Source organism: Palaemon carinicauda, chromosome 19, assembly GCF_036898095.1.
Source record: "Palaemon carinicauda isolate YSFRI2023 chromosome 19, ASM3689809v2, whole genome shotgun sequence".
In the NCBI taxonomy this organism is placed as follows: domain Eukaryota; kingdom Metazoa; phylum Arthropoda; class Malacostraca; order Decapoda; family Palaemonidae; genus Palaemon; species Palaemon carinicauda.
This window is the reverse complement of record NC_090743.1, coordinates 3269426-3285185: the sequence shown is the minus strand read 5'-3', so window position 1 is coordinate 3285185 and position 15760 is coordinate 3269426. Positions and strand designations below refer to the sequence as shown.

The 15760-nt window shown below is 40.5% G+C and overlaps 1 protein-coding gene across 1 annotated transcript in view; it reads left to right on the top strand.

Annotated features, from left to right (window-relative positions):
- LOC137658401 (glutathione S-transferase kappa 1-like) overlaps positions 1-12469 on the top strand; it is a 41052-nt gene extending 28583 nt beyond the window's left edge. Inside the window, exons 4-5 of the mRNA XM_068393084.1 lie at positions 1400-1552; positions 10255-12469. Of these exons, the coding sequence (XP_068249185.1) occupies positions 1400-1552; positions 10255-10398 (297 nt within the window). The 3' untranslated portion in view covers positions 10399-12469. The remainder of the gene's footprint in view (positions 1-1399; positions 1553-10254) is intronic.
- The last annotated feature ends 3291 nt before the right edge of the window (positions 12470-15760 follow it).

The following is a 15760-nucleotide window of genomic DNA, read 5'->3' as shown; positions in this document are numbered from 1 at the left end:
CTCAGAATCCTGGGGTGCCGGATCCTCGGTTCGACTCTTTCAGGATCGCGAGTCTCCGTTCTGTAACAAGCGACCCAGACCAGCTGCTGCTATGTCCAGTGAGGTGTCTGAGGTACTACTTGAAGAGAACAGCTGCAGTCTGTCCTCAAGTGCAAGCATTGTTTGTAAGCACAGGCAGGACGAAGAGGAGGGTCACCAGGAACACCATCTAGGCTTGGATTCGAAGGGTTATCCACCACGCCTTGAATCCAGACCCTCCTCCGTCACGTCGCCCTAGGGCACACGATGTCAGGGGTGTTGCTACGTCCCTGGCCTTCAAGAGAAACTTCTCTGTGACGCAGGTGCTTCAAGCTGGGGTCTGGAAGCGTCAGACGACCTTCACAGCCCACTACCTGCAGGACGTGACCCACAGGAGCCTCGATACGTTTTCTATCGGCCTTGTGGTGGCTGCACAACAGCTGGTCTAACCTCAGGCTCCTTTATGGACAAGTAGCAGAAGGTTGAGGGCGTTGTTACCCGGTTTTAGTCTGCGTGAATGAAAGAGTATGTCTGACCCTTACTTCTTTCTTCATTCTCCTCTCTCTTGGGGAAGCAGCATCCTGGTCTTCGCATAGCTGACCTCGACCGCTGCAGGTAACCCATGCTTCCTTGTGCTCCTAGTATTAAGCTTAATACTGTCGCGTCCCCCATACCCTGACGAGGTGGTATTGGGAACGTCCTATCCTAGATTCCTATCTAAAGGTCTCAAGGTCAACTTCATAGGACGAGTCACACTTTCCTCCACACACAACTTATGTAGGCCACTCGTTTCTAGCGAAGCAAGGAACTTGTGAGGTGCAGAGGCTCCTCCTCTCAAGTGCTACTCACTGAGGGGTGGAGTCCCCGGGCAAAGCCGAAGTCAGTAAGGCTGGGGACTTTCCACCCTTCCTAAGGGGTAAGTCACCCAATGTAAATAGCGTGGTTTGTATTTCGGTTATGGAACAAATGACAAATTCAGAGATAATTTGTATTTTTCCTAACCATACAAACCTTAGCTATTTACACCTATTTGCCTGCCAGCCCTGGCCCCCAAGTCAAGTCCTACCTCTAAGTGAAGTGAAGCAAATCACCGGTGTGTGGGGGGGGAGGGGTAGCAAGCTATCCCTTCCCCTACCCCCCGCTAACTAGCGCGGGGGTAGTTAACCCTCGTTAAAAACTATTGGCTCGTCATTTCAGCTACGCCGAAAGGTAAACCCAATGTAAATAGCTAAGGTTTTTATGGTTAGGAAAAATACAAATTATCTCCGAATTTGTCATATTTATGATGCTGATTTGTTTCTATGATATTTATAAATTGTCAGTGTCATTAATTATTTTTTGCCCTGCAATTTCCTTTTATTGCATTTCATTTTCTCCATAGGACGAAGATATAACCTCCCTGCCAGTGTTGGAGCGTGCCGGAAAGGTTGGAGGTCTTGATGATGAGCAGCTAAAGAATGTGTTGGGACACATGACAGAACAAGTGACCAAGGACAGGTTGAAGGCTTACTCTGATCTTGCATTGGAGTATGGGGTAGGTTCCATCTTAGTTCTCTCATTTGTTTATCTTCTAAACTGATATATCAAGTTTCTATTTATTTTTTTAATTCATTAATGGGTGGATTTTAGTTTTTACTTAGTTTAGATACTGAAGTAGATGTGCATTCTTTTCAATGATGACTTTTCTCTCTCACATCTGGTGTGCATTCTCCCTTGATTCCCATCTAGATAACGTCTTACTCTGCCTATTTTTCACTGATTTTCTGGACCTTCCTATTGATTTCTTCCTGTCTAACTTTTTCTCACCCCTTCCTAGACTTTGAGACTATTTTAAACCTGCTGGATACATCATAGTATCTGCAATGTGTTCATTCATAATGTGGTTTCCCTATTGCAATTTTATTGAATCTTAGGAAGGGTATACCTCTTAACTTCACGGAGTTATAAATGACGCAGAAGTTTGTATCTGCGTAGGAATAAACTACAAATTTTTATGATTTGTATTTTTCAGACTTATACAAATCTAAGTCTTTGACCAGGTGAATTTTGTGAGGAGACGTTCCTTGTGCATGCGCTATGTTTACCCAGTAACGTAGCATGACGTAATCAACCAAATTTTTTATTGGCCTGTCGTAGAAAACATGATTAGTAGTTAGCCTACCCCATATAAATTACTCAGGTTTGTATAGCTAGGAAAAATACTAATTATGAAGTTATTAGTATTAATGTAGGAACAAATTACAAATTTGGAATTAATTTTTATTTTTCCTAACTACAGTATACAAACCCAACCTTGTCATACTTGTCTTGCCATCACTTGTCCCCCAAGAAGTCCTTTCTACTATCAAAAGTGATGTATATCACTGGGTCTGTGTGAGCGGGGGGGGGGGGGGGGGGGGGGCAGTTTACCCTGTCCCACTACCCCTGCTAAAGTTTATGGCCAGATTACAGCTACGCTGAAAACATATTTGTTCCGTCGCTAATACAAACCCTTTTGCTCTTTATTTGGGAACGTACTTATGGTGAAGCTGGAAGACTAGTTATAAGACTTTTATCGAGGTGTGACTACCCAACCGCTAGTTAGCGGGGTTTGGGGGTAGTACCAGCTACCCTGTTCACACACGCACACACAGACCTGTGCTCTCTCGTCACTTGCTTTTGGCTCCGTTGAAAGCTGACGTTGTCTCTCTCTACCACTTAACCTGTTGACTGGCCATTGACTAATCTGTTTTGCTCTTTCTTTTTCTTTTCAGGTGTGAGTTTTGCTGTTCTAGGCTGACATGCAGACTTGTCCTGGACCTGAAGGGCGCAAATGTGGCCACTTGATGTCCCTGATTAAGACTGACCCTCACCCTGTGCCCGGCCTGCAGAGGACACCCTTGTATGCAGGAGGATACCTGCGCAGAATGTTGGGAGTGGTCATCCTGCCAGTGGGAGAGATTGGTTGATGACGAAAGAAGAAGCCAATAAGGGATTCGTCTCCATCGGGGTCGTCCTTGAAGGCGAAGAAACCTTGACTTCCTTCTTCGTTTTCTCAATCTCTTCCCGAAGCTTCTACTCGATCGAGTAGAAACGATGTCCCTTTGACGCGCGGACAACCCTTAGGACTGAAGGACTCTGCCGCTTCCCCTAGCGAACCGGCGCTGTCCTCGTCTGAAGGGGAGTCATTCTCTGTTGCAACTTACTCCAGCTGTGGTCTTCCTTAGAGATCACTGGTCCACCGTCAAAGAAAGGTCTTTTAGGAGCTACTGCAGTTAGAGACAAAGAGGAAGCTTAGACCGCCTTCCTCAGAGGTTGACTAAGGTCTTCATCTTAGAGATTCCAAAGGTTTTGCACTGGCAAAGTCCCTAGTGACTCGACCTGTGGCAGTGTCTTCACCTGCACTGTCGCCATCTTCTTCGAGAAGGCTGCTTGCGACCTACCCAGAGCTCGACCTTGGTCTTGCTTCACAGTGAGCTTAAGACAGGGCACTCCCTCATTCTGAGTTAGCTCAGCTTGCAGAGGGGTGTGTTCCTAATCCTCTCAAGGGACACCTTTCCCACTCGCAGGTTATGTTTTCCCCGGAGTGGTCTCCTCCATGCGGTGTGACGAGAAGAGTACTAGACTCGTCTACGACTTCCTCTAGCCCCTCAGAGCTCTGGTCGTGTGAACAAGACGACGAGGTAGCGTGTAGCCTGGTTGCAGCTGCGATACTTCACCGGCAAGTTCGGCTTACTGTATTTAGAGATCTTCATCCTTCTCTCATCTGGCTGATTCATCTCACCCATCCACTTCGATTCGTCCACTTTCCGTTGCAGAATCTCACAGGGGCACTCGCCACACTTCCGCTGGAGTCTTGACGAGTGACACAGCTTCAACGGCAAAGCCTTGTTTAAAAAAAAAGTTAGTTAAAACAAATTATTTAAATTGTTCTTTAAATGATGATTTTAATATTTTTTTTTCATTGATTAATTTTTGATGCTCTTATCTCAAAATTTCTATGTCTCATGACCCCTTGCTTTGTTTTTACAGAGTAATGGCACCCTGCACCTAGCAGTGATCAGAGTTCTAGACATTTGTCTTAGATTAACTTCACTGAATTGCTACTGCACTATCTGTTCCTTGTACTAAACCTATGAGTGTCTCACTCTCTCACATATCTAGTCTTCTCCCAACTGTTTCCTAATTGCACCTTTCACCAATATATTACCCCCATCATTGCACTTATTGGACAAACACATTCCTTCTGTTTGCTAGCGTGCCCATGTGCATAGACACGCTTGTGCTATTTCACTCTTGGGGCTCAAATGTTGTGAAAAATTCAGTCCTCAAAATAAAGAAAAAAAGGTTTTGTTGACCCAGGACACTACAGACATCAAGTGGACCTTATTTTGTTCCCAGAATCCCTGACAGACCTTTCCCTGTCGTAGTGTGGGTGCCTCTTTACATATAGTGACACAACTGTCCCAGTATTAGGATCGTATATTAGGTCCCAGAAACAAGTGAACACAAAGTGGAGTAAAACATGTCAGTGTGGCCGTGAAATTTTAAGGACAGTCAATGTCCAGACTCTGCTGACTTACTGTGTGGATAAGATATATAGTACTAATGAATTTTATTTAAGTATTGCAAAACAAGGATAATGCACAATTTACTTAATTGTGTGTGCCAGGGAATTCGAGCTTATGATGATATTTTTAGCGGAAACTGGGAACAAAACCCAAGTGAGCCATTTGGAAAAGTATTTTAATTTACAAATTATCTATATACAGTATCTAGATAAAAGTGCTTTCTATCAAGTAAATTACTAATAAATGCACTGAGCTACAAATGGTACGAAAGCTACTTTGCACTGTAATTGTCCATAGTTTTGCAAATATATATACAGTATATATGTAAGTTTAGGCTTAAAAACTGTACAGTATATTGAAATGTAAGTAAGTTTTCACAATTCCCTTTGATTAGCTGTCCACATTTATTAACTATAAGTTGATGAATTGAATCTGGCAGATTGGGCAGACAGTTTATGATAGTTTTATAGTTTTCATGCCCTGTAAAAATGAAGCCTTTCGGCCATTCCCTTATAGTTTTTAAGTTTATAATGATGTATAGATTATAGAGTACAGTATTTGGTATGGAAATTTTTGCTGTAACAAGATTCTGCTTGTAAGTGTTCAATAAGCTAAATCTTACAATTTAGTATTGACATTCTCAACGAAATCAGTTACGCAACTATCCGTAGGCCAATGTATAGTCCAAAGAAAGGCCAATCCATCTATGACAGTGACATCTGCATTACCATTATTCCTTCGAGAGAGTTCTATCTGGAGCGACCTCTTGAATGTGGACATTGCCGCTGGGATAGGAGCAAACTCATAAGAGAAGACGTCCTTCACATCACTCTCTCGGTCACTAGATAACAATGCAATGACTCTTGAGTAGATGGCATTCAGATCATACACTTCTGAGTCACCGATCTTGACAGACGTGCTTGATGCTGCCATAGTCTCCACTTTCTTGGAGATTGTGCTGTAAAACCCTCGTGGCCAAGTCTTCTCAAAACCTTCCAATATTCCCTCTCCGATCAGTACCGAGTTTTTGACGTTGACAGATGCTGGGGCTTCTCACTGACGATGTTGACAATGCTTCCATCTGGATGCTGCTTGGGGTCGGGGTGATCCATGCTTGAGTCAAGTTTACTTTGAAGTCCATCCTTGTACTTTCTATCAGCTTGAATCCTTTAAATGCCCTCATCTTTGTGTTGCAATTGGACTCTGCTGGCCTAGGTTTCCTCTTCCATTTCTAGCATCTGGGATTCCATCCTGCAGCAGATGTGACGACCAAGTGCCCATATTTTCAGCCCATTCTGCTTAAGTGTTATGCCTATGATCCCTCCTGAACTATGTCCGTACCTCATTAAGGTCGATTCTATGAATTGGGGAGTCCATTCCAAATACCACGTACGTGTCGTGTGAAGTGTTGTCCTTTCAGGAGGAGGCGCTCAACATGAGATAGGAGTTTATCCATGGAATGGATATAGTATAGACCATACCGAGCATAATTGATGTGACCCGCTGTGAAATAATACGGAAGTATCTCGGAATATCGCCAGATGAAGAAGCCAGTCACCCTCGTGTTCACCACTGATATTCGTCATCATCAGCAATACAGTTTCACTGTCCTGCTCTCAGTGGCAGTCTGATCTAACATTTTCATCATGTCATCTGCAGTCATGAAATGATGACCAATGAACAGGCTGCGGATCACCTCTGCCATCATTCAGATGGCACGAATGTTTTGAGGGAACTTTTTGCCGCTTAGCATCTTAGGATTTCCTCCAAACACTTCTGAAAGAACATCAGAAAGCCCACTTTCAGTCATCAATGACCTAGTGGCCTCCACATAGCTCATCAGAGCATGCATCCCACCAAGACGAAGGTACATATCTTTGAAAGTTTCCTGCTGGTCCCATGAAATCTGCACAGCAACTCTGTAGATTTGTTGGTCGTGCATCAAGAAGCTGAATTTCTTGTCTGTTTGAGCTGTAAGTTCTTTCACCTTCATCATGGTGGTCAACATTGTATCTGGATCGGAGGGTTTCACGTCGGTTAGAGGTAAGAAGACAGCTTTCGTCTTGGGCTGGGGAAGATGACCCTGCTCCCTGCTAAGCTTTGTGTTGTACCCATGAAATTCTGGGCTTTTGTCCTTTGTAAGAATGTCCGGCAAGAAAATATGATTGACCTCCAAAGCTCTCCTCTTTGTGGGCAAGTGTCTTTAGTGTTGGGACAGTCCTTACAGTATGGGATCCCGGCATTTCGAGCTGCATACGTCAATGGTAATGGATTTTGGCATCATAAAGCATTTCAGAGGAATTATGTGGAACTCTTTTCATCCTTGAAATGGCTGCTTCACCTTCCTCTGTGTGGATCTTGGCCGAGTACTGTGGGAGAAGGACAGCAAGTGAGTGAGTAGACTGCTTACCCTTTTTGAGATGATATGTAAGCATCAAAATAAACCATTAGCAGCATTAACAGGTAGTAGGTTGGCCAGGGCACCAGCCACCGGTTGAGATACTACCGTTAGAGAGTTATGGGGTCCTTTGACTGGCCAGACAGTACTACATTGATCCTTTTCTCTGGTAACGGTTCACTTTCCCTTTGCCTACACATACACCGAATAGTCTAGCATATCCTTTACAGATTCTCCTCTGTCCTCATACACCTAACAATACTGAGATTACCAAACAATTCTTCTTCGCCCAAGGGTTAACTACTGTACTGTAATTGTTCAGTGGCTACTTTCCTCTTGGTAAGGGTAGAAGAGACTCTTTAGCTATGGTAAGCAGCTCTTCTAGGAGAAGGACACTCCAAAGTCAAACCATAGTTCTCTAGTCTTGGGTAGTGCCATAGCCTCTGTACCATGGTCTTCCACGGTCTTGGGTTAGAGTTCTCTTGCTTGAGGGTACACTCGGGCACACAATTCTATATAATTTCTCAGCTTCTTGTTAGTTAAAGTTTTTATAGTTTGTATAGAAAATATTTATTTTAATGTTATTACTGTTCTTAAAGGATTTTATTTTTCCTTTTTTCCTTTCCTCACTGAGCTATTTTCCCTGTTTGGGCCTTTGAGCGTATAGCATCCTGCGTTTTCAACTAGGGTTGTAGCTTAGCAAGTAATAATAATAATAATAATAATAATAATAGTAGTTTGATATACCTGACCTTGTTAAATCAGCAACTGCAGCTTGAGCGACAGATTTTTTAAAAATCTGTTCGTAAAGGATTTTATTTTTCCTTTTTTTTCCTTTTCTCACTGAGCTATTTTCCCTGTTGGGGCCCTTGGTCTTATAGCATCCTGCTTTTCTAACTAGGGTTGTAGCTTAGCAAGTAATGATAATAATAATAATAATAATAATAATAGTAATAATAGTTTGATATTCCTGACCTTGTTAAATCAGCAACTGCAGCTTGAGCGACAGATTTTTTTAAAATGCCTGTACTCCTTGTACGAGCAACAAATACCATACGAAAACATGCTATTGAAGAGCTTCTTTGACTCCAATCTTTCCAGCTAGGCCTATTTGCAAACAAGTTGCATGCAACTTAACCCTTTTACCCCCGGGGTATTTGGAAATTTCCAACCCTTAACCCCCAGGGGGTTATTTTTTTCCCAGCACATTTTGCAGTATATTTTATTTGAATTGCTCTAACAGGATTAATTTTTGTCATAGAGAGGTCAGGTTGGTCTCATTCTCTTGGAAAATGCCTGAATTTTTTCAAAAAATATCAAAAATATGAAAAAAAAAAAATTTATAGCATTTTTTTGCAAGGACGTACCGGTACGTCCATGGGGGTGAAGGGATTGCTTTTGTGAAACGTACCAGTACGTCCTTTGGGGGTAAAAGGGTTAACAATACTGGTGGCAAGGGAACCGATAAGTAATGCTGGAAGAGTATTATCGAGCTTGGGTGAAACCTTGCCTAACAACCGTAACAGAAATTCACTAGTCGACTCTTTGATAATGCCCTTATTTATATTGAGACTATGGTGATCCCCTGGGTTTCATTGTAGTTTATTACATGGCAATGTAACCTAGGATTCCAACTACTTGTTCTTATAGGAAAAATTACGCTCCCTTCGAAAATAACACTCGTTCCCGTCGCAAATTAATAGTTTCAGAAATATATATACATCTATATCCTCCGATAATGGGGGACCCCCAGTGGGAACTCGGGGTTTTGGGTGGGGAAAACATACTGGGGAACCGATATACAGAAAGCAATAGGAAAATACCTAAACCCTAGGCGGATATAATTCAATGAGAAATACAGTACAGAATATTTTTTTTGATTATGGGCACGTCCAACAATAATCAGATGGAAAGGGCTCAATATGTCAAAAGGCTCAAGGGATATGTCTGGGCACCCCCCTAAATCTTAAAGAGATACTCTCAGGCTGCAAGGAACAGCAGAGAAAAAAAACTATCCGACAAAACCAGGTTCCTCAAAAACAAGGGTTCAGCCCCCGGACTAATAAGCATTTAACTGGATGGATCCCAACTTTTGTAGGCATTAATGTAAATAAAGGTGCAAGTTAGCTAACTCCTAATTAAGTGAAATTGGATCAAACATGTACAACGTCATGAGGGATTCTGATGGCACTGGAATATGTTATAATGAATAGAAGGCAGAATTTATGGGATGATTGAAAAATTGGAAATCTCAGTGGAAAGTCGAAGTGGGTTTTACCCTTCTGGAAATTGGAAATATGGCAGCCCTTCACAACCCAAATCTAGTCACAAGAAAATTTAGTATGTCATTGACAGTGTGGCAGCCTATTAGAAACATCCCTGACTCGCACATACATAAACCAAGGCACTTCTCCCAATTTTGGGGGGTAGCCAAAATCAAACAAATGAAAAAAAGGGGACCTTTTCTCTCTATGTTCCTCCCAGCCTGACAAGGGACTCAACCGAGTTCGGCTGGTACTGCTAGGGTGCCACAGCCCACCCTTCCCCGTTATCCACTACAAATGAAACTTCATATCGCTGAATCCTCTGACTCGCGATCTAGTAATTTCATGATGGCGGTTTTGGGGTAGACTATAGTACTACCTGCAAAGTCACCAGTAGTCATTGCCTGACCGTTCCTAGTGCTAGCTTGGATCCAGTACAGCGTATTGGGTGCCAAGAGCACATGTATATAGTTGGTCTTTAGGACATTGTCCTGCCCTTGCCTTAAACCTTCAAAGCATAGAAAATTAAAATATTAGATGAGTCTCTAACTTGACTTTTTACAGCTTCTCCTTTCATCCTCTCTGAGGCAGTTATTGAGAAATGGGGCAATGTGAGAAGCCTTATGTTAAGTATTCCGTTGCCATTGTTATTTGCTTCTTGGTTAATGCCGCAATCTTGCGGGCCGAGTAGTGTGAGCAAAAGAGGAGTTTGTATTGTGAAAACATAAAATTCATATCTTGTATAATGCTGTTTATTGGTGGTAATAGTTTTCAGTTATTATTTGATATTTTTAGTTATATATAATTAGATTATTAATGGTAAAACTGATTTTACCCTCATATCTTCTGTTCATTCGGTTGAGTCCCTTGTTAAGCTGGGAGGAACGTAGAGAGTAGAGGTCCCCCTTTATGTTTTGTTTCATTTGTTGATGTCGGCTACCCCCCAAAATTGGGGGAAGTGCCTTGGTATATGTATGTATGTATCTTCTGTTCAATTGCAATAATGGCTCCTTTTTTATTTCAGGCTTTTGGTTCCCCAACAATCGTGGCCCACACTGGGGGCAAACCAATGATGTTTTTCGGCTCAGACCGATTTCCAGTCCTGGCCAATGAAATTGGGGAGAAGTGGCTCGGGCCAGATCCAGATAATCTTAAGTCTGGTTTATAGTTTACTCTTCGTAAAGAACGTCAGTTTGTTATTGCTAATGAAATTAGTGGTATAGATTTTGGGCAGATATTTCCAGGTAAATGATAGGGGCTGTATTCACTTTCAAAGTTATTGCGTAGTAGTTATTTTTGAGGTGTCCGTCTCGTAGATTTGTGAACATTTGAAAATTGTACTCGTCACTAATTGTTTAGGTAGGATATTTTGGGAAAGGTTTTCTTTTGTAGATGTAAGGACATTGAATATTAATAGAAAGTATTTTGGTAATTTTCTCTGTAAGGAAATTGAACATTATTATTTTTGTAATTTTGTCCTTTAGTAGAATACTCTTTGACTAAAAGTAGTTAGTGAAGTAGATATTCTTCCTATTGTCTTTTGACAGAATGAGAACAAATAAAGAATATTATATCATTCTTGTCGGAGATAAAAAAAGACACTAATTTCATTATAATGCTGCCTGCAGATTGTATTATGATGTGCTATTTTAAGGTCTGAAGACAAGAACCTTACCAGAAAGTGCCTTGTAAAGAAGTTAATATATTCATGGTAGAAAATTTAAGTAAGAAAATGTTTATATAATCTAGTTCACAGATATTATTGATCAACGTTACTTGCCGTATGATTTGTAAACTGCGGGAAATCCACTGTTACATGATGTGAAATGGGCTGTCAGGATGCCTTTTACTATCATTATGACAATTGTTAAAAAGATCAGTTCCTTTCCTTCCATTCTTATCAATGGCACCGTTGTTAAATTAAATGAGAAAGTGTTGCAAAATCAAGAAAATAATTGTGCTTCCTTAAGAAATAGAAATGGGGGTTTAAAATGTCTATCATAAGCATTGTAAGTAAAAGGATTTTAGTTTTGATTTTAATCTTAATTTCTCTTATCAGTATGTCAAGTGACCTCTGTAATGTCTGTGATAAAACTTGTACACAATCATAATAGTTGAATAGGATGATTGTAGATGGTGCTGAAACTTTGGTTTACTTCATGGGCGGGGGGGGGGGGGGGGTAGGAGAGGATAAAGCTGTATATTTTTACATTAAATTTTAGTCCTTCTGTTCTGGCTACGTATAATGCCAAGTTGCGATTGCTGGGAATGGCCATCAGTTCAGTTTCTTCCGGCAGGATAAATCCCCCACCCCTCCTAACAAGTTTATCAATTACCTTTCTTAATATAAAGATATTGCTTTACCAACTCTTGCTTAATGATTACCTAATTTGACATAAATGTACTTGTCTTTAACAACTTTTTAATTCTTACCAATTTTCATAAAAGAACTTTCATCCCTTCACTGTGCAAATCCAGTTCTTGTGGTCTTTGATTACACACAAGCTCATTGTCCTTCATATTTTAAATGGACTTTTCAAGTACAAATATGAACAGTGAACATAAGTAAATACTGATCATTAGAGTCATTTCTTTTCTCACTTAATTAGAAAATATTAGAAAGGAATTTAAGAAAGAAATATTCAGTTGCACAATTGAAGTTATGAGATAAAAGGCCGAGTAGTACACGAGGATGGAAGGGAATTTCCTGTAAGTATTTAGAATGTCTTTTTCAAAGAGATGCAATAACATTTCGACTTTGTATCAATTTTCAAAAGAAATAAGCACAAATAACTAGAATTCTTAATAGTATCAATATAATTTACATTATCCCAGTTTTAGAGAGTGAATTACCAGTTCTTGTTTATATTTTGTTTCTAGTGTTTAAGTGGGGATTTGTTACTAATATAGTATTACAGTCGTGACATGCCATTTACGGCGGTTTAACAGAAATGAGTGGGTGCAGATAAACTATGAATAATTGCTATACCCGTAATATCAAAAAGCTAACTCATCTCAGCCTTGAGAGAAGAAGCATTAGTTATACTATTCATAGTTATATAAGACCATGTGCATGAAAGTATTTTCAGTTGTAGAACGTCAAATAGGAAAGACATAAAGCCATTATTACAAGAGGGCTTGGAAATGCACTTATATATTAGTATCAGTATACTGTGCTTTATTTAGTTGTTTATAACTCGGTGCTTTTTAATATTCAGTTAAGGTGCATTCACAATGTATATAAAGATAGATAGATAGATATTATTTACAGTATATAATATGTATATATATATATATATATATATATATATATATATATATATATATATATATATATATATATATATATATATATATATATATATATATATATATATATATATATATATATATATATATATATATATATATTGGGATGGTTTGAACATAGGATGAGAATGGGTGAGGGACAAGCCTCAGCTAAACAGTAGTGGTAGAAGTGGTAGAAGAAAGGCCAGAGAACCGATCAGAAAAAAATGATAATTAAGTTATAGACCTTAAGAAGTTTGAGTAGACAGCGACGTTAACAGAAGTAGTTGGGGAACTCATTTCACGTCTTAACTTCGCAAAGCTTTTATATATTGCAAAGCTTTTATGATGACGATATGAATAGAAGTAAAAGTGATGGAGTTTTAATGCCCATTCATTTTACATCTATTTATTTTAGTTGGATGAAACATCATTTCAATGATTATTTATAGATATATAAAAAGAATGATAATATTTTACTTTAACAGGACAAACATCTAAAATTTTCTTGACTCTTAGAAGGAATTATAAAATCAACTAAAGAATTTTGAGTCTAGTTGCTGTAAATCATACTATAAATAAAAAGATTTCAAGATCCTGTTTGGCTCTTCATAAAAGTTAACCTTAGGGATAAAGGAGAACTTTCATTTATATATAGAATTTTAGAATAAGCACATTTAGAACTATAGCTTAAAGTTAATTGTGATAAATCAGCTGCTGTATGAACCTTTAACATAAACCAATTTATTCCTACAAGGATACAAAATATCGTCCTTAAGTAGGAGCTTGATTACATCGAAGTTTGAACTGCTGTTGAAATTTAACATGGTTACAGTACCTATAACTATCTGCAGGTGGTGATACACCCAGCTGTCATACAGCAAAACTATCACTTTTGACTTTGCTGCAAGCAGTTCGTATAAACTCTTGCAGCCTCTTAGATTTTAGCTGTTTTAATTATTTCCTTTCTCTTTTTAGAATAAATAGTGTGCAGATATGCTGTTGAGTTCGGGTAAACTCAGATAAACCAAGTAGAAAGGTACAAGGATTTGCAGGTTAAAGTGCAAACTTCAACATTAATCTAATCATCCTTTTACTTTTTGTGGGAGGGGCAGGACTGTTTGCAGTCATCCCCATGCTAAACCTAGGGAAGTTGGTCTTCCGTAGGATTGGTCGGTGTCCCATCGTTGATAGAAGGTCTTACTGCAGGCAGGACTTCTGAAGCTGTTTCTGTTGTGTCTTCCAAACTCCTGTTTAACCTGTGGAGGTACTAAAGGGTGTAACACCTTATGGTGTTGTCTCTGCAGCATTTGAAGAGTCCTCAGTTGCCTCCTCTTATGTTGGAATGTTGTCGTTGGTTTCTAAGACCTCGGCCCCCAAAGAAGGCTGACCAGATGCATGTGTCATCTTCCTCTTCTAATTCTTCCTCTTTCTCTGCTTCATCTTCATTAGATTTATCAGATACTGCTAATACTAAGAACATCATCAAGGAAATCCAGGAATACCTATCAACAGCAGTCTCACGAGAGAGACGGTGCATTACGAAGAGCTAAGCCAAACTGGGAAAATGCCTGGGTACAATGTGCATTGACTTTACGCCCTTGTTTTAGTGATGTTCGGTCTCATTCTGGACCGTGGATATTCACTGTTGGTTGGTATGAAGGCTCAGCCCTTCTTCCACCTTTTCCTGAATGCTCGACTGATCTCTCTTCTGTTACAGAGAGAGAGAGAGGGTGTCTTGATATGTAGTACCGGAGTATTTGCTCCTGGTATATGTGCTCGGTTTCATATTAGACATGGCACGTCCATTCTGGAAGCAAGGATTACAAGACATTCCCTTACGTGAGTGTGATCGGAATATGATCATTGGTCTCCTAGTGATCTGTCTTGCCTGATTGGGCTCATGATTTTTGTTTTATTGACTCTTGGGTTACTGTAAAGATTCCCACAGACACTTGCTTGTTAAAGAACGAGAGCGCCGATCAGTTGTTCTTCCCCAGTGTGGGCAGTCCACATGGTGGGAATTTCCTTTGTTCACATGTGACCGAGAACAAAAGCAACTGACCACCCAGACCTGCTTTTATGTGCACCGTGATGTTCCATCGTGTAGGTGCAATCCGCAAAACGGTCATTCACAACTTAATGAACAGAGTGTACACAACACGCCTGCTCGCTACCTGATGCTGCGCTCACCAACACACATTACAGAGACGAAAGTACAAGAGTGTACGCAACACGCCTGTGCCTGCTGGTCACCTGATGCTGTGCTCACCAATACACATTACAGAGATGAAAGTGCACTATTTTGTCAATCTCTGCAGACGTGACTGCCAAAGACTGTTCTGTTTTTGATGGGGAAGCAGATTACCAATCTGGTCCCCTCTTCAACATCTTCAGTAGTTGTTACACAAGAGCGCATGTCATGCTTGAAGGGCCAGAGAAGGAAAATAACTTGAAATATTAAAGTCATCTGGGTACACTCCCAGTTTCTTCCTCGGTCGGGATCTTGCTTGTTCTCTGAGGAAAGAACTACCATTATTATTGGAACCTCTTTAAGGGAGGAGAGTCAGGTTTTCAACATCCCAATGACTCCTAACGTCGGTTCGACGACAGAGGAGGTAGAGAAGCTCGTATTGTTCTTATGTAAGTGTTCATACACTCATTTGTGAGTACAGTGAACTTGTAGATGCTACTGTGGCTTCTGTGATTTTGATTTACAGTCAGTGATCAGAAAACCTCGCTAACCTCGGTGGATTTGCCTTGGTTTGAACCTCTTGTGTGACCTTGAACAGAGTAAATTCTCAGAACTCCTGGGCTGGAAATTCTCTGCGGTCTAGCTAGTAGAGGGAAATCCTGCCTCTCGCACTCTCGGCAAAGAAGATTCTACGTACCTGAGTGGAGAAGCCCATCTTTTCCTGTCAATCCCGCAGTCTCTATTTAGACTGTGTCATTGCCTGGACACTAAGGGCAGAAAGAACAGTCTTTTCAGCCCTTGAGTGTGCTGCAATGAAATCCTTTTCCATAGCCAAACTTCAGGTGTCCTCCTGGATCGACCAGTGGTCCAATGCAGTCGCCTACTTTGCCATTACTCTGAGGCTTTGGCGAAGATCAGCAATTTGTTTTTTTTCCGTTGTGAAGATGGTGACCCAACTCGGCTAACTAATAGGCCAACCAAGGAGGAAGAATACAGTTGTATCTTGATTTTCCTAACAAGCTGGACGGGGAAAAGCCCTGGTGCTGGA